Genomic DNA, 24,520 nt, shown 5'->3' on the forward strand with positions numbered 1-24,520 from the left:
CCCGGATGCTGCCCTGGAGGATGGAGGCGGCGGCTCCTCCTTCCACCCACTGAGCCCAGAACATGTCAGGATCCCACACTCGTGCCCACTGTTGAGCCTCACCCATGGCTGAGCAGCCACCCCCAAGGGCAAGGAGGGCATGTTGCCCCCACCCCAGCCCAGTCATGCTCAGGCCGCCGTGTTAGACCCAGGGTTGGACGATGATAAAATCAATGACGCAGACCCTCTCTTCTTTTCCGAGTCCCCGCTCCTGCCCCCGCCCCCATTTGAGTTGACTCCCTCTTTTCCCTTCTCCCTGGAGCTGCAGGGGCGGGAGGTGCTAGAGGGCCTTGAAGAACAGGCCCCCACCTCTAGGCCGCTTCTCATGCCCTCCTTCTTGTGTCCCCAGGAGCCATGAGGTGCCACGTTGCCACCAGCTGCCACGTGGTGTGGCTGTTTGTGCTGATCTCTGGATGCTGGGGTAAGTTTAGTCCTTTCCCCCACAGCAGGCATGGGAAGCCAGGGCTGCAGGGTGTGGGGGCCGGCTGTGGGGTTGGCACTTTGGGGCAGGAATCGGGAGCGGACTGCTCGGGGACCCCGGAGATCCCGCCTTGCCGTGTGACTGGCTACACACTTCCCTCCCTGGGCCTGGGTTGCTGCAGCACTCTCAGGGCTGAAAATACCCACCCCCAGGGCCTGGGCCACTGGAGGCGGTGGGAGGAGCCTTGAGAAATACTTGCGCTTTAAGGGAAGGAGGCATCTGTGGCCGTGAACCGTCCTTCTTCAGCCCAGTCTGTTCAGTTTTCCAGCTGCCTTTTGAGCGCCTACTGTGTGTGTCACCTGTGCCCAACTCTGGGCTGGAAGAAACGACTCGTCCTCAAGGAGTGCAGAGCCTAGCGGATTTACTAGACAGCGCTAGGACTTACTCTGTGGCAGGTGAAGAGAGGGGGAATAAAGGACAGAGAAGCCCGTGCGAAGGAAAGATTAACCGGGCCTGCAGGGAGAGCAGACACTCAGCCAGAAGGGGGACGCTTACTGGGCGCTTTAAGGACTGGGAGAGTTTTAAAATAGGGGAGCGGGAAGAAGGGACTCCTGCAGGTGGGGACCGCCTGAGCAAAGGCGTGGAGGCGAGGGGCCTCTTCCCTCTGCCGGGAGGACCAGCCCTCCTTCCCCTCTTCCCGGGTCAGGGCCAGCCCTAGTGCCCACCGAGGAGGCCAGGGCATTTGCCTGTCCTGGCCCCCAGGATCAAACAGCTCTGGTCTGATCTGAAGGAAGGCCAGGACAGCAGGCACAGCTGGCACCGTGTCCCTGGGGGCCAGGGTGTCCTTGGGGAAGAGCTGTGGGCACGGTGTGCCTGGCGACAGGCAAACACATTCCTGAGGGAGGCCAGCTCCTTCTCCCACTCCAGGGAGCCGGGCGCCTCTGGAGGAAGCCACAGCCTCAGCTTGTTGGGGTGATGCTGGCATCCTGATGCCTGGAAGTCCCCTGACTGCCCCCTCTCCTGGCCTCCGGGCTTGGAGGGGTCTCTGCTGGAATGCTCCTGCGATGGGGAGCTCACTCCCATCCCGGCAGCCAGGTTACGGCAGTCACAGAGACTCTCCGGGCGGAGCTGGAGGGGGTCTCAGACCCTCTCAACTGTGGGCCCACTTTCCAGGGCAGAAACTGATGCTTTGAGAAGCAGCTGGCCCAGGCCACTCAATCGAGGGTTCAGCTGCACTTCGATGCAGGTCTCTGATCCTTCACAGGGGCTTTTGTCAAGATACACCCCCCCCCCCCCCGCCTACTTCCCCCGGGGGAGACCTTACTGGGGGTACCTTCTGGGTTTGCTAGAAGGTGGCAATCAGGACCCTTTGCTCAGCCTCCTGTGACCTTGGACACTCCTGCCCCCGCCCCCCAGCATATATCTAACCTCCCCCAGCATATATGTAAAATCCTTCCAGCATATATGTAACCCCCAGCATATATGTAAAATCCCCCCCAGCATATATGTAACCCCCCAGCATATATGTAAAATCCTTCCAGCATATATGTAACCCCCAGCATATATGTAACCCCCCCAGCATCTTTGTAAAATCCCCCCAGCATATATGTAACCCCCAGCATATATGTAACCCCCCCAGCATATATGTAAAATCCCCCCAGCATATATGTAAAATCCCCCCAGTATATATGTAAAATCCCCCCAGCATATATGTAGCCCCCAGCATATATGTAACCCCCCAGCATATATGTAAAATCCCTCCAGCATATATGTAACCCCCAGCATATATGTAACCCCCCAGCATATAAGTAAAATGAAACAGGTGCTGAATGCCCAGCTGCCTTCCTCAGTCGAGGGGGCAGACGCGCCCTCAGTGGGCATGAGGCACCAGACGCGCCCTCAGTGGGCATGAGGCAGCAGCACAGAGCCGGGACTCCCGGGTCCCCCCCACTGCTCCCAGGTCCCGTGGCTTCTTAGCTTCTCTGTAAAACAGGAGGGGCAGCAGGACCCTGCTCCTTGGTTGTAAAATGGTCAGAGGAGTTACCACGCATATCCAGCACTTATCGTGATGCCTGGCACATGTTCTGTGCTAAGTAAGCAAGAGCTCTTCCATATCAGCTGTGTCTTTTCCTAAGGGGAGCGAAAGGGGACTCAGAAAGCAGAAGTGAAGTAAGTGCCTGGGGCCACCCAGCAGGTCTCTGGCAAAACCAGCCAGCCTGCGGTCTAGCCTGCCTGGCATTGTGGGCACGCCCCTCGTCCTGGTCCCCACCTTCGGCATGGTGGGCGGGGGCTGACCTTAGGGACTGAATGGCACCATCTTCTCACCGTGCCCTTTTGACACCTGCCCACAACCCTGAGCACTCGCCTTGTCCCCCAGACTACACCCCAGGGCCTCCCCTTTGTTCTCAGCTGACCCCATGCCCGGCTGATTTCTTCTCCCAACCCTGGTGGTCAGAGGTGGGTCAGGCTCAGGGACAGATGCCCCCTAGATGTCAGCCCCCCTTGTCAGCCTGTTGCCTTCTTATCCTTCTCTCCTCTGGCCTCTGTGCTCCCAGGCACTTCTTATTCTGCACCAGTGGGCGTGTAGGGGAGGCCAGAGTGAAGGCCTGGACAGGCCTCCTTACCCCTCCTTGCTGGCGGGGCCAGGGAGCATCGCTGCATCGATGGGTCACGGAGTCAGTCTCCGGGCACTGGGCCTGAGGGCCCCTAACATGGGGCTGCGGGCCCCTCACCTGACATCAGCACATATGCCCACTCACACCCCCACCCCCGGAGGCCTCAAAGCTCCTGAGGCAGTGGTTTTGCCTCTGGAGGACACAGCCTTCGTGCCTGAAAAGCGGTCTTTACAAGAATGAGCGACCTGTCAGCATGCCCCTTTCCCCCCACCCCCTTCCCCAGCAGCCCCCTCCCAGTCCCCAAGTGCCACGCTGGCAGCTCAGGGCCACCCGCCAGGCCTCCGAGGGTGGCCGGCCTATTCCAAGAACACGAGCCCTGCTTGGTATGTGGCAGGCGATGCATGTCCCCTGCGCTCTGCCCAGCTGCCCGTGCAGAGCTCTCAGCGGCTGATTATCGGCAGGTCCTGTAAGATCAAATTTAAAAATGAACCAATGCTGCTGCAGGCGATCTTTTCCTTGCTGGTTCCCCTCCCCCACCAGCCCAAGCCCACCCCGAAATCTCTGGGCACCCCTGAGCCTTCTACCTTTGCTCAGCCCAAGGCCCCCACAGGGATCCAAAGCATTCCCCTGGCCGAGCAGATGGCTCTGTTATTAATACCAATATTAGTAATAGCTACCATTTATCGAGTGCTTGCTGTGTGCTGGGGCATGGCGTTAAGCGCTTTATGTATGTAATCTCATTTAATCCTCGGGACAGCCATGATGTAAGTCCTATTATTATCATCACTGTTTTACACGTGCGTAAACTGAGGCATGGGACAGAGGCTCAGGGAGGCAGGAGTGGGAAGGGCCCCCTTGACTCCAGCCTTCTGTGAGTTGGCCTCAGCGTTCTTGAGCCTGGCCCAAGCTCTGAGGGAGCCCACGTCAACAGAGGTGAGGGAGCGAGGGCGGCACCCCTGTCCACATCCAGGGCGCCTGGACACCCAGGAGCTGCTATGGCAGGCGCTGCACTGCGAGGGCCCCTGTGAGAAGAATCAGCTCCCTGGTTGGCAGAGGCCGAGGGAAGTGCCCTCCCTGCCTCCTTCTGGCTGTTCTCCAACACCAACACCCAGTTCTCTGCACAGCCACGGAGGGTCTCACCGTTCAGTTTTGACACCAACTACCTGACATCCGCATCAGTTTCCACAGATTTTAGGTTTAGGCCCCTCTCAGGGGGCCTGTCACAAGTCCCAGGCCCCCTGTACTTTTGACCAATTGGCTCTAAATCGGAGGTTCCCATGACCCTTCCTTGGGTTCAGTTATCCAGGACGACGACGCACAGACCTCAGGGAAACACCCCACTTCCATTTCCTGGTTTAATGCAAAGGGCACAGCTCCGGAGCCCCAGGTGGAAGACATGCACAGGACGAGGTTCAGAGCTTCTGTGCCCCCTCCAGGCGCGTATACTCAGCTGTGGTCAAAAGACATTCCTGTCATTCCGGAACTTCCAAGGGTTTGGGGAATCTGTGCCAGAAACTGGGACCGACACCAAAGATATTCCTTATGGTGCCACACTGTGGGAGGCCATGCGAAGGGGCGAAGGGGACAGGTGAAGCCAGCCTCAGGGAGTTTCTGTGGTAGTGGTGGGGGACTTGTGTTATGGGGGGCTCTTTGTGGATGTGAAATTCCTCAGGCCATGCAGTATCACCCTGACCCCTTCCTGTACCAGCCCCACTCTGAGGTGTCACAGAGTCATACAGGCTTAACTGTCCAGGGTTCCCATGCGGCCTGCCGCTTACTAACTGCACGATTCTGGGCTAGTTCATACGTATCTTCTCTAAGCCTCGTTTCCACAACAGAAAAATGGGGCTATGATGGCACCCACCATACCACGAGGATTGATGGAGACGGTATAAGTGACTGGTACAGAGATGGGTCCATAGATGGCAGCCATCATCATCATCATCACTACTACTACTACTATTATTATTATCATCACTTACAGAGGGCCTCTGGATGCCACACCCTTTCCTGGGCACCAGGGTTTTGGCAGTCAGCAAAGCAGACCGCCCTTGTCCTTACCAGCTCACATCCCATCTGGTCTGGAGCTGGGCTGCCCACTAGAAATACAATGCGAGTTATGTGTGTGATTTAACATTTTCCAGGAGCTGCATTAGAAAAGAAACAGGTGAAATTCGTTTTAATAATATATCTTAACCCGATATATCCATAATGCGATCAGTTCAACATGTAATCAATATAGAAGATGAATGAGGCATTTTATACTCACTTTTCTTACAAAGTCTTTGAAAACCTGTGTGCTTTTTACACTTCAGCACAGCTCACTGTGGACCAGGGCTCGATAGCCTCCCATAGCTGGTGGCCTCGCTGAGGGTCCATTAGCCTTGAGGAAGGCGGCCATGGCAGTGGACAGATGCAGTGCCCACTGCAGCCCACCCACTCTGTGTCCCCTTGGAGAATGCATGAAGCTGGCAGACGGGAACTTGACTGACGCTCTTGTCCTCTGACTTCCAGGCCAGGTGAACCGGCTGCCCTTCTTTATCAACCACTTCTTCGACACGTACCTGCTGATCAGCGAGGACACGCCTGTGGGTGAGTTGACCCAGGGCTGGTGGGCATCTGGGTGGCATGAGGTGGGCTCCTTTCCCCCAAGTGAAGGTGATCTTAGAGCCTGAGACCATCTTTCACCCATTATTGGAACCTCCTCCATGGCATCCCTGATGGGCGTTCCTATGGCTTCTGCTTGGGGCGCTCAGCACTTCCCATGATGGCTCATTCCAACACAGGGGGATTCTGAGTATCAGAGAGGCTAGCATACTGAGCCCAAGTTGCTTGACTTTAGCTTCTGCATGAGTTTTGTCCTACAAAATGGTTATTTTCCTCTTTCTTGTGAAAATTTGAAGATGGAAGCTGTTGCAGGCTTTGTTTTATAGCCTTTTGAGCTTTTCTGGGATTACTGTATTTCCTGCATTGAGTACGCCTGTTTTTATCATTAGAAAAAAAAAATGAACTATTTAGCAGGTGATCGTAAGCATCCTGGTGTTCACCCCTCGCCTCCCCCCTACCCCCAGCTTGCCACCTCATCACCCTGGTCCGTCCTCATGGGCCCCCTCCCGAGGACCTGGCTCCCACACCTGTAGCTGGGGATCTGCAGGCACAGCCCCATGGCCTTAGTTCAGCTCTGGGGACCCAGAAGCCTCTCAGGAAATGGGAACTGAATTGAATGAAGTGTCTTGCAGCTGTTCTGACAGGCAGGCAGTCTGGAAAGGTCCTGCCCACCTCCACAACACCCTCTCCCCCGTCCTCTCGTTCTCATAGATGTCATTTCAGGGAAAGTGCCTGTAACCTGGGGCTTCTTACGCGGGTGGGGCTATGTGCCAGGAGCTTGTACAAGGGGTCAGCATGGCCCATCCTTCTAGGCGCATCATTTGTACTTAGAAACGAAGCAGGTGACTTGGAGAGTGGAGGGGTGTTAAGATATTTACCTAATAGGTAATTTAAAACACTTTTATATAAAACCAAATGCAGGTGCTTGAAGTGAGGAGCCTTAGGGGGGCCCAGACTTCCCCTGCTGTCTGTGGGGGCATGCGCACAGCTCCTGAAGAGGCCTTCCCTTCCACTCTCGCTCATAGAGCATTTCTGCAGATGGGTGCTGGGCACAGCAGGTAGCAGGAGGTTTCCGACTGCTGTGGGGATGATCCCCATGGCCCAGGAACGGTTCATTTCTAGGGACCGGGGAGGGGGGGGGGGTCTGCGGTCACTCCTTTGGTGACTAGCAGCCCCCACGGATCCCACTGTGAGGCTGAATCTGGGGACTCAGGTTTGGGGATCTGGGTGTTTGAAGGGCTACCTAGGGAAGTGGTTGCCTGCCTCTCTGGAATGTTCTTCCAGAGGTTTTGCCCACTTCTGGGGGCTGGAGAAGGTTCCTGCCAGCCCCTGGGAGACCTTGCTGAGCTGTTTCCTCCCCCTCTGGCTTGGATTGGGGATGTCTGTGAGCTCCTGGATTCATCTGTGGCTCCTCCCCACACTCAGGCCTGGCAGGGGCTGGCACGGAGCCAGCAGAGTAGGCGCCCAGCACACGTGTGTAGGTGGCCAAGTGAATGTGAGCAGCATTTGTCACTATAGGGGCGCTCCCTTTTTCGGTTCATTCATCAGTTCATCAGATAGATAGGTGCCAGACCTGGGTGCCGTGGGCCCAGAGAGGGCTAAGGAAATCGGTGCCATGGGCAAGAGGGGCTGAGCTGGGTGTGTGGCTAAGTCCCAGTGAGTGATTGAAGGAGGAGGGTGGTGTCTCGGGGGTAGGGCAGAGGCGGGAGGCTGCAGAAGAGGTTTTTGGGAGGCGGTGACAGTTGAGCAGAGTTCTGAAAGAGTCCCTCCTCATTCCTTCACACACTGTTTCCTGTGGCCGATTTTCTTAAGTATGTATTTTGTTTTTTAACCTCATCCTCCTGGACAGCCCTTTGTTGTGGAGAGAATATACGTAGGACAGTGGGTCACTGAGGCAGAGGTGTGGCCAGCCACTGACCGACCAGAGCTGCTGGCCAGGGGAGGTGAAGGCCCCTCTCAGGTGAGCCGTGCCGGCTTCATCACCTGGTCTGTGACTCCACATTGCCCTGCTCAGGCCTGAAGGTGGGGTCCTCAGAGGCCCGTGGTGCAGGGAGGGTGATGGGTGGAGTGGGGTGGACGTTGTTTGGCCAGCGCTGACAGTGACAAGGAAGCCCCCAGCAGGCCCCGATCTAGCACCTTTGCCTCAGGCTCTGGATCATCTTCTGCAAATGCCGGCATCGATCGGCCTCCAGGAGCGACTCCCAGGACTCAACCCATGAAGGCTACACTTGGCAGTCGCAGCATGGCGTCCGTCTGTGCAGTGGGAGTCGATCATGACTCTAGGGGGCTGTGGGAGAGAGAGAGGACTCAGTGAGCTGGAAGACAGCTCTGCTCATCTCTCTGGGCAGGAACTGGCCCAGCAGCCTCCTGGCCCCTCCCTTCTTTTTGTATCAGCAGAGGGCAGCGCAGCTCTGGCCTGAAAGTCATGAGCCTGGTTTCTTCTGTTCCCTGCTTTGTGGCCTTGGGCACAGCACTGCCCCTCTCTGGGCCTCTACCTTCCCATCTCACCAGTGAGAGGGCATTGAAAAGATGGACTCATTGGTCTTGGTCTTGGCAGCCCAGCTGGCCCCAAATGTCTCTGGATCCTTAGATGAGACAGGCCTGGAGAACTCCACTGGGTGCTGTCAGCTACATGGATGGCCCTGGGCCATTCATAGGGTGGATGTGGACTCACGTGGGCGTGGCACGGTGCAGGCCTCAGACCGGCAGTGGCCAGGGTGAGAGTGAGGGTTGAAACATCTTGTCCAGGGGACTGGTCTTTTGCCTGCCATGTGGAATGCGGTGGCCTAGAGACGCGACTTTGAGATTTGGCTCTCACTAACCTTTGCTTTCTGAAGCTCAGTGTTCCAATCTGCAAAAGGGGATGGAGTAGCCCCAACTCTGGATTGTTGGTGTATTTACATATGATGTTGTTAACTCCAAAGTCTCCGCACCTGGAAGGATAGGCTGTGTGTGGCCAGGGATGGCTGGAAGGGCTGCCCTGCCAGCCACGGGCTTGCAGGGGGGACAGACAAGCACATGGATGAGCTGGGTCCAGTGGCGTGGTCAATACCAATGGCCAGCGGCATAGCCTAAGCCAGTCAGAAAATGTCAGCTCACGGGAGGAGGTCAGTGCTGTGGGCAGGCCAGACTCCCAGCTCTGGGGCCGATCATCCCCTTCTGCCTGGACACCCAGTGGTGGGGAGTCATCATCTTATGAGGCAGCTCCTTTTTGTGGGTTAGTTCTGAGAACGAAAAGTTCTTCCTGATACTAATATGAAACCTGTTTCCCTGGCACTCCTGCCCATTGAATGACCACTGAAGTCTTCTGCCGGGAGCCGGTCCATGCTTGCTGTTTCAAGGGACCTGGCATATATGGCATACTGTTCTTAATATGTTTGCTCACCTTCTTGGCACTATGTGTTTTAACCAAGGTCTCTGAGAAAGGTTGTTTCCCAGGTAGGGATTTTCCCCTGAAGTTAGGGAGGGAATAAAATCTCTTAACTAAGTGCCAGGCGGGTAATTAATCACTTTAACTATGAACAATCATGCTTAAGCTACATAATCTTTACTCCATGGAATGGAGATAAGAAACGCCCTAACCTTTGGAATAGAGATTGATAGGATTGGAATCAACTGGTATAAATACAGATGTAACAAGACAGAACTTAGAACACAGAACCTAGACACAGAACCTAGAGACAGAAGAACTTCGCTGGAGAGAACATGGCAAAAGATCCTGGACAGAAACTGGCCACAGAACCTAGAGACAGAACCTAGCGAGAGAACATGGCAAAAGATCCTGGACAGAAACTGGCCACAGAACCTAGAGACAGAACCTAGAGACAGAACCTAGACCTAGAGACAGAACCTGGCTATAGAACCTGGATAGAACATGGCAAGAGAACCTGACTAGAACCTGGTGACTGAACCTGGCTGGAGAACCTAGCGAGGGAACATGGCTACAGAACCTGGCTGGAGATCCTAACCAGAACTTGGCTAGAGATCCTGGCTAGGCTGCTGATCAACTGAACACTGTCTCCGTGTCATTCCTTCTTCGCCGACTCCGTCCACACCTTTGGGGACCCCTGGACCCGCTGGGGTTGGACCCCGGCAGTCTTCTAGAAAAATAACAACAGAACAGATGATGTACAATATATATGTGGAGCATATCCTATATAATAAAATCCTAATATGCAAATCGACTGAACGGTGGAATGACCGGTTGCTATGACACGCACTGACCACCAGGGGGCAGACGCTCAACGCCGGAGCTACCCACTGGTGGTCAGTGCACTCCCACAGGGGGCGGGCTTACAGCTGGCGAGCGCAGAGGCAGTGGCAGGAGCTTCTCCCGCCTCCGCGGCAGTGCTAAGGACCCCTCAGGGGCTGTCCAACTGTCGGCCCGAGGGGTCCCGGACTGCGAAAGGGTGCAGGCTGGGCTGAGGCCCCCCCCCCCCAGTGCACGAATGTCGTGCACCGAGCCTCTAGTATTATTATAATGATGTTTACTGAGTGCTCAAGGCAGTGTCCTCAGTGTTGTAATTAGTTCATTTTTAAGATTCCTTTTATGAATCGGAGGTAGAGTTCGGCTGCGTCAGTATGTAGTTTCTGTGACTGCTCTCCTGGCTTAAAGAACAGGACGTCCATCCTGACAGCGGGCCGTGGCCCCGTGCCCAGGAGCGGAATGGGAGGGCACAGCGCGGCCATCTGAAACCCTCACGGAGGCTGCTTGTTCTGTTACTATCTCCTCACCTATCTCAGGTTCCAATTCCCTCTGCGTGATGTTCTTTCTGAAGACCATCTCCCAGCCAGGGGAGACAGCAGCAAAATGAAGTCATTAAGTAGCTCTGTCCTCCCACCACCCTGGGCTGTTAATGCTCAGGGCCCCCTTGTCCCTGGGTGTCTTGCTCCAGACGTGCACATTAGTCGTTGGCAGCAGAGCCTGGCTTGGGTGGGGCAGAGCAAGGGCAGATCAAGGACTCGGTGCCTGGTCCGGCTCGTTGGCTACACCTTGGCCCTGGCTGTCAGCAGTGAATGGCCACATGGCACCTTTAGGGTGAAAAACAGGTGCTGCAAAGGTGCTGCCTCCAGGTTGCCTCCCGATTCCACTCTGGACTTGCCACCATATCGCTCATGTCATCACCAGTGACCCCTGTGGCTAGTGCAGTGGCTAGTTCTCCGGCCTTGTGACCTTTCAGAGGTGATCTTTGTCTCCTCCAGGATGTCACCCCTCTGGCTGTTCCTTCTCAGCCTCCTTGGCTGCAGGCTCCACATCTCCTGGATTTCTTTGCGTTAGCAGGCCCGGCCCAGCTCCTGTATCTATTCTTCATGTTCTCACTCATGTGATCTCTAGTCTCAGGGCGTCGGGTACGGTCTCTATGCTGACAACGCTGGGATCGCTGCCTTCTGCCTGGGCCTCCTCGCAGAGGAGCTTCCAGACTCGTGTACCCACCTCTCCTCACCATTTCCACCTGGATGTCTAAGGGCTGTCCGCCTCAGCGCGTCTAAAGCTGAGTCCTGATCCTCCCCCCAAAACACCTGCCGCCGCTGCAGCCTGTGTCATCGCAGGTAGTTGCACCTCAATCCTTCCAGTTGCTCAGGCCTGAAGCTTGGGGTCATCCCTGACTCTTCCCTTTCTCCCTCACCTCTCATCCAGTTCATCTGATGTCCTGTGGCTCTAGCTTCAAGATATTTCCAGAACCTTCTCACTTCCCACCCCTTCCTCAGCTACCCCCAGGGTCCAAGCTTGGGTTACCCAGGCAGCTCCCTAATGTTCTCCGTGGTCTCCCTGCGGCAACCTGTTCTCACCAGAGCAGCTGAGTGATCGAGTGGTTCTTTGCAGCCTGGGACAGAGCCTGTCATCAGGTTGGCTCGAGTCCCCCATCCCTCTCGGAACAAAAGCCAGCGTTCCTAAGTGGCGTGAAGGCTGCTTACAGTCCTGGCCCTGCTGCTCTCACACCTCCCACTGCCCTCCACCCGGAGCGCTCCGCGCCAGCCATGCTGGTCTCCTGGAGTTCCTTGGGCAGGAGGGACTGGTTCTGACCTCTCAGCCTCTGCAGGAGCCGCTCCTGCCACTGGAACACGGCGGACGAGCCTGTGCCGGGCAGTCAGGTCAGAGGCCACCCCCTCGGAGGCTCTCCGGGCGGGTTCAGGTGCGGCTTCCTTCCCTCTCTGTTAGTCCCAGCTGCAGGGCTGTTGTGACTCTGTTGCTCATCTGCCTCCCCTGTTGCTCTGTGAATGCTTCCAGGTGGCCAGGGCCATATCTGTGTCCTCAGGGCTCAGCCCCGTGCCGGCTTGCATCTGAGGTTCGGGTGCCTTGAGGATAGGAATGGAGTCTGGAGTTGGTGAGCATGTGGGGGGATCTTTGAGCAAGGGCTGGGGATGGCTCCACGCCTGCTCACCATCCCTCCTGGAGTCTCAGGCCAGGCACTCCCCTCCCAAGGGCGTGTCAGCCGTGAAGTGTTGGTGACAACAATGATGGCTGCCCAGAGGGTGGGCCCCAGAGAACTTGTCCCCCAAACAGCACAGATGCTGGAAGTGCCAGGGTCGTGAGTTGCCTGTGGCATTTGCTGGAGACCCTCGGGGCGCCGAGCCCTGGGTGACTTCCAGGGAGGGACACAGCAGCAGCATGAAGTCCGGCCTGGAGGCACCACCTGAGCGAGGAGCCCTGAGAGGGGCGGAGGACTTCTGGTCCATCCACCTCAGCTGCCACCGATTCTCACGCCTTAGGTCCGGGAGGGGTGGTGCCCCTCGGGCCTGGCCACTGAGGTCACTCCTCCTACCCCAGTTCTACGCACCCACCACTCCCCAGAGGCGCCCTGCTTTCTGGCCCTGGTGACCCACACAGCATCCTAGCACCTCCTGCGGTCTCACCACTGCCCCCTGGCCTCCGAATTCCTACTCTTCTTTCAGGGCGGAGCTCAGATGTCAGCTGCTCTTTGAGGCCCGCAGCCTCCCCACCCCCTCTCTGCTTCGTGGTCGTCTCTGAAAGCTCTTAGTGAGTTCTGGCTCGCTATCTGTGTGTACCTCCCCCTTGGCTGTTCGTTTTCACTTATTACTTTTATTAATATCGACATTACAATTAATTATAATTTTCACATTTATATATAACCTAGGATTGTGAGTGATAATATTAGCAAGTGTTTATTGACTGCCAGCCTCCTGCCGGGGCCTTGGTGAAGCATTTTCAATGCATGGTCTCCCATGGGCCTCACGGTGACTCTCACAGGTGTCCTCATCTCCACTTCACAGCTGAGTAGGCTGAAACTGCGTGCCCTCTGTGCCAAGCACAGTGCCGGGTACAGAGGGGCTCAACAGATGCTGGTCAGATGAGTAGCAAGATGAAGGCAGGAATGAGAGGATGTGGAGGGTGAATGTCTTGCCGATCGTCCTCCCCTTGTTCCCCTGTCCCTCTGTGCCACCGAGATGGATGCCCATGGTGCCAGCTTCCCCAGGCAGACCCCCCAGCACTCATAAAGCGTCTTGAGCCACAATTCAGATGGCAGTGCCCACGCTAATCACCTACACGACTGAATTAGTCTTGTCAGGAGCCATTAAGGCGGGAGCTGGGATTCATTAGGATGGATCGGGCCCAGGTAGCGCCTGGCACTGCTGCCAGTCGGTGCTGATTAATTTCTCTGCAAACCCATCAATGCCCAGCTGTTTCGTCTGGACCCAGGGAGAGCAATTTTCAGTGGGCTGACCCCTCGTCGGCGGTCTCAGCAGATGGAGGAGCTGTGCCCCTGTGGGCACATGGACAGCTCCCTGCAGAGGCAGCCCCCATGGAGCACAGAGTGGGAGGCTGGTGTGAGTGGCGGGCTGTGTGGGCAGCAAACACTTGGGGATGGCGAGATGTCTGGAGAAGACGTGGAGGTGATGGGTGAGGGGGAGTCAGGAAGGTCTCGGTACCTAGTGTCTTGGAAGGGGCGGTCCCTCCTTCCCTGTGCCTTTCTCCCATTGTATCTCTAAAGGGAAGAAAGCATCTCTCAGGAGAGGATGGAGGCTGAGAATGACTTTTCTCTTAACCAGAGAGTTCCTTAGGACTGACAGGGGGCAGGGGCCCCTGCTACCCCAGAGCAGTTCCTTAGCAAGGAATTGTAGGGCTAGCGGGGCGTGGATGTGAGGAGTCCCGTGGGTCCCAGCATCAGCTGGGTGTGTGCTCTTAATATGGCTTGGTCTTCTCTGCCAACCCCCTGTACAGAGGCAATACAGCCCAAGAGCTAATAATAATACAAAAAATAGAGTATGTTAGACAATAATAAGTGCAAAGGAGAAATTTTCATCTCTGGTTGAAGATCAGTGGGAGACAGGGGGGCTGTAATAGCCTGTATTTCGCACCTCACTTTGACACCCCCCTCATCCCCAAGGCTCTTCATAGGGCCTATGATGAACCCCTACAGCCTCCTGTAGGACAATTTGATGACCACTGTCTTAGTCAAACACTCCCACCTTACAGATGGAGAAACTGAGGCCCAAGAGCGGGAGCGTGCCCAAGGGCCCCCGCGAATTACTGTTGGATTCCAGACGGAAGCCTGCCCTGCATTCACACACCAGCTACAGAAGGGGTTCAGAGGGGCTCTGCCGGTGCAGGCACTGGTGCCTCGGGGCCTGGGCAAGAAGGCCATCTCGGGCTGATGGGGTGAGAGTTTAGGACATAGTTTGAAGAAATGGCTCCAGGTGCCTCTCAGCTTTTATAGTCTTGGGGTAGAGTGCTCAAGGAAGGGAAGTAAGGTTAGCCCAGAGGCTCCCTGGGGGACATTCAGGCTGGAGGGGGCATGGTTTGAGAGGAAGGAGGTGATCCACTATCTGTCCAGATGATCCCATGCTGGGACCCAGGGACGGTGGCCTTAGGTTCTTATCGCCATCACAGAGCAGGGACTTTACTCTTCCTTCTGGGAGGTGGGGTGATGACTCTCAAGACCCCTTCTGCGGCCTTGCCCCCTCTGCCTTTCTCCAGGGCAGCACTGACCCTCAAGGATTAGTGCCCTCTGGCCCTCTTGAGGGATCTGATGGGCTGTAGCCACTCTCAAGAGGCTCCTGCCTGGGCCCATGTACAGCCCCAGCTGTGGACTGGCCCTCAACACAGGAGCGGGGGTCGGGTGGGTGTTTTGGATGCAGCCATAATAACACTAATGATAACGATGATGTGCCACCTGCCGTGCAGGCAGACTGTTAATGACCCGCACTTCACACCTGTGCCAGGCCGAGCTGGGGAGTGGGGTAGGGACGCACACATGAGAGATCACTGGGAAAATGGCACCTATCTTTCATCACGCACCTACTCTGTGTCTAGCTAAGCTCCTCCTACAATTGCTTCATTGAATCCTAAGAGCAAACCGAGAAAACGGGCCTCGTAACCTCCATTATACGCTGAGGACGCAGAAGCTCCGAAAGGACCACTTGCACAGGGTCACACACCTTGGATAGGATGGAAATTGGACTTGAACCGAGTGCCACCTGCCCCCAAATCCTGTGCCCCTGACCACATCGTGGGGATTCTGTATGTAGGTCATTGCTTTCAAAGAGCCCCAGTTTGGTGTGGAGAACCCCAGGCAAGTGGGAGCATGGGCTACAGAGGACGGAGGAAGGAGTTCGTGCTGGGCCCGGGGTGGAGGAGGTTTCATTGTAGAGGTGGCATTGAGTGGCCGGGCTTTAAGGGGCTGAAGGCACAGGAGAAGCATTTCAGAAGCGACCGATAGTGGGGCAGATGATTTGTGTTGTGTTTCGGATGGCAGGAATAGGTGGTTGTGCTTAAAAATAAAAATAATGACAGCAATCACTCAGTACTTGTGTTTTACTAGTTAGACGGCCTGCAGGATCTCGTTGAATCCTTAGCAGTAGTGCTGCGGTATCTGTTCTGTTATGAGCCCCGTGTTACAGGTTCAGAGACAGCAAGCAAGCTGCCCAAGCTTCCACAGCTCAGTCAGGATTTGAATTCCAAGAGTTCAAATTCCAACGTCACAAACTTAACACCCCACGGTGCTGCTTCTCAGGATTGTGTGGGTCTGTCCTCAGTCTGTCACCCAGGAAAGGGCCTCAGTGACCAAGGTCCACACTGGAGAGGTGCCGGGTCAGGGGCAGCTGCTCCCAGGCTGGGAGAGTGGCCAGCCAGCTTGGCCTGGGAGCAGAGACCCCGAGCTGGGCCAGGCGCCCGGGTCCAGGCCTGGCTCTGTTCCCACATAGCTGTGTGAGCTTGGGCAGGTGGATTTCCCTGCCGGGCCTCGCTTCCCTGCATCGCTCAGAAGACGCCAGTCCTCGATGACGCACTGCAGAGAGCTGGGATTACTGCTGAGCAATGAATGGGGGAAAGTAGAGGAGAGTGAGAGAGTAACCCGGTTGCTTGCTCTTGGGCTTGCTGGGCCTTTTCCAGTGAGCAGCGGTGAAAGAATGGGGGAGTGGCCAGCTGAGCTGTGGCCAGGCAGCAGGCACCTTCTTAGGGGGGTGGCAGATGAACCTGGCTCAGCCGTGTCCATAGGTGAGCATGTGCTGAGCTTGCAGCCAACTGGGAACACTCGGGCTCCCTGGGAACCAGCCGAAGGTGTAATTTACAAGAGCTGAAAACCCTCCAGCTGGCTGGGGAGAGGGTGGCAGGCAGCGCCAACTTTGAACCTGTCATCGCTCTCCTGCCCAACGGTTCTTTACATGCTTAGGGGACCTGGGGGCCTGACTGTCCGATTACAGTTTAGCCCAGAATAGGAGGTCAAGTCTTGCTGTCAGCACTTGACCAAGAAAGGATTTGGACACCCAGGAAAGTTGTCCATTGGTGCAAGGATCACCTTGAAGGTCCCCATCTGTGCAGAGTACATCACACGCTGGGAGGGGAAGTGCAAGGTCTGGGTCCAATCCCAGCTCTACTGCTTACCAGCTGCGTAACCCCCAGCAGGTCCCTGGGCCTCTCCGAGCCTCCTTTTGTTCCCCTGGAAATGGGGATGATCATACTTGTTCAGCTGGCTTCACAGCGAGCTTTATGAAGGAGCTTTGAAAACTGAATTGCTGTACAAATGGCCGACATTTCAATAGAACCATTTGTCTTTAAGTGCTTCCTCTTCCGAGAAGCCCTCCATTGCATTTTAAGCAGGGGTGGACTGTTTCACCAACTACTTATCCTCTCTCTGCCTCAGTTTACTGATTTGGAAGATGGGCATGATGATCACACTGTGTATACTCATAGTATTGTGGTGAGACTCATAAAATTCATATTATCCTATATAATGAAGAGCTCATATGCTGATTAGACTGAACAGCAAAACGACCGTCTGGACATCCTTCTGGACGACCATCTGGATGACAGTCTGATTGACCTTCCGGATGAAGCCGGAGCTGCAAGGGGCTGTGAGGGCCGGCCGAGGCAGCTAGGGCTATGAGGGCCGAGCCCCTTGCACGAATTTTGTGCATTGTGCCTCTAGTTATTATATAAGTTAAGTTGGGGCATATGGAACTGTGCTTGGCACTAATAGAAGTTAACTATCATGTTATCCTTGACTAGTGCTTTCCAACTGGGTGAGAAACAGCTTGGGACAGGAATGAGGCCCTAAGTCAGGGGTGGGGAACCTTTCTTGCGCCAAGGGCCATTTGGATATTTATGACATAATTCTCGGGCCATACAGAATTACCAACTTAAAAATTAGCCTGCTATATTTGGTCAGACATATAATTAATTCACCCCTAATGCCTTGGCAGGGCCAGACCAAATGATTTCTCGGGCCTTCTACAGCCCGTGGGCCGGACGTTCCCCACCCCTGCCCTGAGTGACCAAACCCCGCTTGCCCAACACATGGATATTTGGTATGTCCTGTGCATTCCTCCTCCAAGGGGCGTTCTCACTCTTCAGCTGGAAGAGGCTGAGTGGCCCCAGGTCCACCTTCCAGCCTGACCAGGAAGCCACTGGCATAGCTGTCTGCCAACAAGTGGTGCAGGCGCTGGGTGGGCAGCTCCCATCTCACCAGGCAGTGAGCGCCTCCTGCCTAGTGACGGGCTGTCCGCCTCCTGCTGCTGCTCCCCGTTCATCTGGTCTCCCTAGAGCGCCCAGGAGTCAGCCTGTCCCTCTTCACACGATGGCTACCCAGGCTCTGAAGACAGAGGCCTGCCCCTCGTCTGCTCGTCTCTACTCTGGAGGCCCCGGCTCCTGTAGCCCCACCCCCTCGGACTCAGGACAGACTTTGCTCACGTCCTCCCTCCCGGTCACCCTCCGCTGTGCCAGGCACGGCACTAAGGCGTGCTTGTGTTGCTCCTCTCATGGAGGAGGTGGTTGCTAAGCCCATTTACTGATGAGAAAACCGAGGCTTAGAGAGGTTGCCTCCTGCCAGAGGGCTCGCAGGCATTACCTTGCAGGGCTGGGTTCAAGCCAGGCCTTTCTTCCTCCGTGGCCAACGCTCTCCTCTGTAGGCGCGTAGATCAGAGGAGGCGGACAGAGAACCTCCAGCCCCAGGGCTGGTATGGGGTCCTCACCACCATCTCTGGCCTCTCTTCTGATGCCTTATTCTGCCTCAGTACTACAGTGTATGGAGGGGACAAGACCTCCAAGCTCTGGTCCCTCTGCCCCCTCGCCCGTGCCTTAGCTGCCACCACACTCAGGTGTCAGGGGCTGCCCGTGGGCCCTCCTTCCCCCGGGCTCTCTGGGCAGCAGGACTCTGGGTGGGGGACCCTGGCACTTCCTAGGATTGATTTGGCCTTTGAAGAGGATAATTCAAGATGAATATGCCGGCGTCCGGCTGGAGTGAGATGGAGGGATTATTGAGTGTTGAACCTGCTTCGCCGCATCAGCTGCTTTATGAGCTCTCCAGAGAAACCCTATGTTGTGGATAACTCAGCCCTGACAGGCAGGGAGGCGGCATCTGTCTCCCGCATTCCGCATTCCTGGGCGAGCTGTCTGGGTGCGCCTCGCTCACCCCATCTGGGTGCCCAGAGTGGCTTCTGGCCTCGTTGCAATGAGGGTCATTGTCCCTCCCCAACTTGTTCATCCTGTGCTGCCCCAGATATGGGGTAAGGGCAGCGGTGCTCACCTGGTGGGTCCTTGTGCTGGACTCTGGCTCCAGGCTGCCTCGGGCAGTCCAGGTAGCAGGGAGGTGAGTGGGCCAGAGCCTGTGGACAAATCTCTTTGACCTCTGGCAGCCTGTTACCCCCAGGGGCAGCCCAGCTCCATCGCTAGGGACATGGGCCTCAGCAGGGGCAGCCCAGCCCCATCGCTAGGGACATGGGCCTCTTCAGGGGCAGCCCAGCCCCATCGCTAGGGACATGGGCCTCAGCAGGGGCAGCCCAGCCCCATCACTAGGGACATGGGCCTCAGCAGGGGCAGCCCAGCCCCATCGCTAGGGACACGGCCTCAGCAGGCTGCCAGGCTCCTCGGCAGGCCAGAAGGGGTCTGTGGTTCAGGGACTCTGTACACTGTGGGGGTGTTGTTCTCGTGGAACCAGCCTTGCCCGATGATGACACACAAGGGCATGAGGTCAGGGAACAGGCAGCTCAGCTCAACTCCCGTTCCTGGGCTTTGTCCTCATCGGGCCCTCCTGCAGCCCCAAGGCCTCCCAGGGGCCACCCAGGGTGAGCCAGGCAACAGACCAAGTTGTAAACTCTTTGAGGGCAGGGAGTGTCTCAGGCCTTGCTAAGGGGTCGCCTGGGGCGTGCAGTAGACTGACAGTGAGCACCGAGGGCCTGCCGTCCTCAGGGTCCCCTGTGGAGCCTGGCAGGGGGAGTGGAACACAGGTGACACGCATGCTGTGTGTCATGGCTTAGCTGTCTGTCCCAGCCCAAGAGCACGTTGAGTTCTGGGCTGTGACAACCTTAGGTCACGAAAGTCATACTGAGGGGAAACGACAGGGAGGCAAACTGGACGTGAGGGACCGCTTGGGGCCAGGAGAGCTGGTGCAGGGACTTCCCGCCGCAGGAGTCAGAGTAATAACTGATAGTCGGTGCCCCGGGGGGTGGGGAGTCCGGTGCTGGCACCAGCATTCCGTCATTTTATTTTATTTTATTTTTAAATATATTTTATTGATTTCAGAGAGGAAGGGACAGGGAGAGAGAGAGATAGAAACGTCAGTGATGAGAGAGAATCATTGATCGGCTGTGGGGATCAAGCCCGCAACCTGGGCATGTGCCCTTGACTGGAATCGAACCTGGGACCCTTCAGTCTGCAGGCTGACGCTCTATTCACTGAGGCAAACTGCTAGGGCACGTTCCATCATTTTAAACACGACCCATGTCTCCTCCTCCATCCTCACTCTCCTCTGTGTCCGTCATGTCGTGGGACTCGGAGTGTGGCAGTGACTTGTGATGGAAGCAACATACTAACCCTGTGCCGGTTCCCGCTCAGGGGGTCCTACGATAACCCATAAGGGCCACCACTGGCCCCCGCCGTATAGATGAGGAAGTCAGTGATCGGTCCGCAGTCCAAGGTCCCAGGCAATGTCAGCCAAGGTTTGAGCCCGACCGTCTGACCCCAGGGCACGCCTGGCTCCATGCGCACGTGTGCCCGTGAGTAAACTGCCCCAGTTCCTCAGGCCTGTTCCCCCAAGTTGTAAACTGAGGCTGGCTGGCCTCTCCCAGTGTGTTCTTCCCTCCTGCCTGCAGTGCAGAAGCCATGGAGGGCTTGTCACAACGCAGATGGCTGCCCACATCCCCGAGTCCCTGAGTCAGTAGGTCTGGCTGGGGCCTGAGAATCTGCATTTCCACCAAGTTCTTAGGGGCTGCTGCCGCTGGCCTGGGGACCCCACTTTCAGTCTGCTGCCCTCGCCATGCTGCTTCCCGGCATCTGGAATTGGCTCCTGAGCCTGCGTGTGTCCTCCCTCATCTAGACCTGCTCAGCTCGCAGCCCTGGGGGTGTCTGCCCGATGGGTATTGGGCTGGGTTCCCTGGACCTGCCTGGCCATCTCGCAGGCCCCCTGCCTGAGACACCTCCGCTGGGGCTCATCCTTGGCGCACACGTGTGTGAATTAAGAGGGAGCCTGAGGAGCACCGGAGGCACAGGAGAGCTGGGAGGCCCAGGTGCCCAGTGCCCAGGTGCCCGGTGCCCAGCACGTTTTGCCTCCGGCCCCACCTTTTGTGTTTACAGAGTGGTGAGCAGCAGTGGACACAATGACTCCAATGGCCTTCATTAAAAGCTCTGGAGCAGTTTACAATCAACTGTGGAGAGGGAGCTGCTTCCCTCCTTGGCACCCCCACCCCTGCTTTCAGGGAGTCCTGCCCAAGGAGATGTGGGTCTGGTGGAGGGGTAGGTGTTTTAGGGCCTGAGCAGGGAATAAAGGGAGGGGAAGGGGGCAGAGAGGAGGAGGGGGAGAGTGTGACTTCTGAAGCCAGTGAATCCACTGTCTTTACAGTCTACAGCCAGGCCATCTGTCAGCAGCTCTTGGCCGAGCACTCCCAGCTCTTGCCCCCACCATGCTGAAGCCCTTCACCTCTGGGAGCCCCAGTTTTCTCATCTGTAAAATGGGTCTGGCCCCATGTACTTTGCAGAGCTGTGGTGATTTGGGGGTGAAATAATGAATGTGGTGAGCACAGGTGCTCAGTGGCAGGAATGGTATTTCCTGCTCCACCTGGGAAGCCACACCTGCCCCTGCCTGCACAGGTGCTTTCTGAAAGCAACAGTCTGTTCAGATGTCGGCAGCCCAATGTCCCCCGAGTCTGGCTCAGGCCCTGCCTCATTCTTTGGACCCAGGAAACTGGAAGACACTCGGGGAGTGCCCGGCGGCACCTGCCCCTCTGGCTGGACCTGTGATCTCGAGAGCTTTGGACCCCGGGAGCAGCCTCTTCTTGTGCCTGTCGGCCAATTTAGGAGAATTAGGGTGTTTAGCAGCTGCATGTCCCTCCATCTAAAATGAAAACAGCGTCGTGTGCTGTAGGAAGGCAGCCATCCTAAAGGCAGTGGGACGTCGCTCAGAACAAACCGTGTCTCCCCTTCCCTGCTTAAATCTTTCCAGCTCTCTCCTGATCTGTACAAGACAAACAAAATATGTCACGCTTTCACTAGAAGAGCAAAATAAAATGAAAATAGCTTCATCGAGTATCATGGGGGCAAGAGGTGGGGAGAGAAACGTATATTTTTATAACGTGGATTACCTACTTTATTGACTAGAAACATGTCCATGAGAAAAGTGGCGCTGCCTTTTCGTTGCGAAAATATAAATATGTGAGTCTATTTGAGAAGCAGCGGGAAGGAGGCTGCGTTCTGACCTTAGACTTGGGGCCTAGACATGAGCCACAGGGTTGTCCCTGCTCCAGCCTGGCGCCCTCCTCTGGTGAGATGGCATATGGGCGGTGGCATCTGACATGTGACATATGCCCAGCACAGAGCCTGGCACACCGTCAAGGCTGGTTCTTCCCAGCCTGCCCTTACCCCGTTGGCAACGAGTGTTGCCTTGGCTTTTCCAGTTATTTTCCGCCCGGTCCTCTGCCGCTAAAAGAATAATGAGGAATGAAGACAGGGTCACCCTCCCTTCTTCCCCACCCCATTCCTCATCGTCAGGAGGGTCCCTTTCTCAGCCCCCTCTCTCTGGCTCTGGGAGAGGTGGGTGAGGGGCAGGGAAGGCAGGACGGAAGGTGGAAGCAATTAGCATGCACTTACCAGCCAGCTCTCCTGCCAGAGTTTTCTTGTCCATAAATCAGGACGTTGATTCTCTTAGGACCAAGCATCAGTGGCTGTAAAGTCCCCAGGGTGTCCAAGAGCTAGGACTCTTGAGATCAGAGGTGTTTCATGTTAGAACTACTCTATTTTGCCTGAAGTTTTTCTTCTGTGTTCCTCATTTTCTGGCCCCTTGCTTTGGCCAGAGCAGTGCCATCAACAGATTCAAAACCCAGACTTCTGGGGTTTCTTACATTGCCACTTCTTTATGAGGCATTTGTAGACATATCCACCCACCACCCTATCTTGGAGGCCTCAGTAACATATTTTAATTTAACCAAGATGTCGTATGTACTCTGTGTCAGTGGCTACTATAAGCTCTTTTAATCCTATAACAGCCCCCTGAGGAAGGTGCTCTTATTATCATTCCTACTTTATAGGGGGGGAAACTGAGGCAATAATTGCAGTTACTTGCCCAAGGTCATGCAGCTGGTGAGTGGGGGTGGAGCTGGGATTTGAACTGGGCGGTTAGCATCAGCAACTGGCCTCTTAAGCAGTGTGTTCTGCTGCTTCCGAATAGTAGTAATGGCAGTAGTAATCGCGGCTTCTGTTTATTGAGCACCTGTGAGGTGCCAGGCACTTTGTACACATTATTACGCCAAATCTGTATGATAAACCACCAGGTAGGTATTTATGTCTGTGTGTACCAAATGAGGAAACCGAGGCTCAGTGAGAATGGTTAACTTGCCCACAATCCCAGAAGTGGTATAGTGGGGGGGCAGAACTGACACCCAGGGCAGCCTGGTGAGTCCCTGCTCATCCTACCATGTCTCCTAGATGCTCTGGCTCCAGAGGCCCATCAGTTACCTGTGATGAGGACTTGTCTTATCCAGAAGCAATTCCGCTCAGCCCCACTGTGCCGGAGCCTTTAGAGTTCTGGGGGATGCCACGAGCAGGAGGAATGGGAGTGGGGGAGGAGGGTGGAAGAGTAGAGGAGGAGGGCGATGAGAGTGCAGTCCAACAGGACCTCTTATGGACAGTTGATTGTTGGCCTTGATCTAATGTCCTAGGTGCCCTTCACTGGCCAGTTAAAATGAAAACTAATGATGAGAAAATAAGTTAAAGTGCCTTTCAACCCTGACATTCCTGGATTCAAATCGCCTTCCCTCTTGTCCTTCTAACTGTGTCTCATGGAGCTAATGAGAGCGGTCATTGATGGAGGGCCAACTAGGTGCCAAGACTGCCTGCATCATCTCATTCAATCCTCATAACCGTCCTGGGTGAGGACATTACAATCATATTCCTGTTCTTTTCAGATGAGACCCTCCAAGCGGGTGGGAAAGTATAATGCTGCGTTGTCCAAAACTATAGCCACGAGCCACATGTGGCTGTTTAAATGGACGTTGATTACAATTAGATAAAAAAATAGAAAACTCCCTTTCTTATCAAGTGTTCGGTAGCCACCTCTGTGGAGTGGCTGCCGGTGTTGGACAGCACAGAGAATATTTCCATGATCGCTCAGTTTTCCAATGAGCAACCCAGCAGCCTGCCCATAGTCATTCAGCTGGGCAAAAGCAGCCCCATGGGAACCACTGCTTTTCATGCCTGGCCATTTCCCCCTGGCCCTGATGGCAAAGAATATTCTCTCCAGGCAGCAGCTTAAGGTACAAAGAGGCAGCGTGACCTACTCAAGGTCGAGAGGCTGGAGTCGATGGGGTAATAGATGCTGAGGGCCCTGAGTCATTGAGTGCCACCCAGCTCCCTGGACTCTAGCCGGGCCAGCGCAGAGCCGGGGGCGCCCACCCTCGGCCAGAAGCAGCCCTGCCGGTTATGAATTTTTACAGCTGTTTACCTGACGCTGTTCTGTCCGGGAATGAAATAACTTTCCCCGCGGCCACTATGAATTCCTTGCTTCCCTGGGACAAAAAAACTAGCCCTTGTGATTGGAACATTGTCTGCAGTCCTGTCAGGTAGCGGTGGTGAATGACAGGTGAGAGAAAGCAAACGGCTGAAAGCCATTACCCTCTTACTTCAGTGGACTCGGAAAAATAGTCATAAATTAGTGCCGTGTGCCGAACGAGCAGAGAGGAAAAAGCACAAAATATATATATAAAAAAAAACCAACACCCACCTCTTCCCTGAGAAAATCGTAATTTTCCTCCCGAGGGTGGGAGGAGTAGGATGTTCAGAAGGTACCGTCTCTGAAGAGCCTGCACGTCACTGTCGCTGTCCCCCTGCCTCTGCCACACCCCAGAGAGGAGACCCAGCTCTGCAGGGCCCATCAGTGAAGCAGGGAGTTAGCGC

The 24,520-nt window shown here is 55.6% G+C and overlaps 1 protein-coding gene across 3 annotated transcripts in view; it reads left to right on the plus strand.

The window, feature by feature from the left end:
* The first annotated feature begins 392 nt into the window (after positions 1 to 392).
* Positions 393 to 24,520, plus strand: part of CDH23 (cadherin related 23) — a 359,086-nt gene continuing 334,958 nt past the window's right edge. For all 3 annotated transcript variants that reach the window (XM_036337001.1, XM_036337002.1, XM_036337003.1), the window contains exons 1-2: positions 393 to 460; positions 5,590 to 5,667. In XM_036337001.1, the coding sequence (XP_036192894.1) occupies positions 394 to 460; positions 5,590 to 5,667 (145 nt within the window). In that variant the 5' untranslated portion in view covers position 393. The remainder of the gene's footprint in view (positions 461 to 5,589; positions 5,668 to 24,520) is intronic.

This window comes from Myotis myotis, unplaced genomic scaffold (genome assembly GCF_014108235.1).
Source record: "Myotis myotis isolate mMyoMyo1 unplaced genomic scaffold, mMyoMyo1.p scaffold_m19_p_15, whole genome shotgun sequence".
NCBI lineage: Eukaryota > Metazoa > Chordata > Mammalia > Chiroptera > Vespertilionidae > Myotis > Myotis myotis.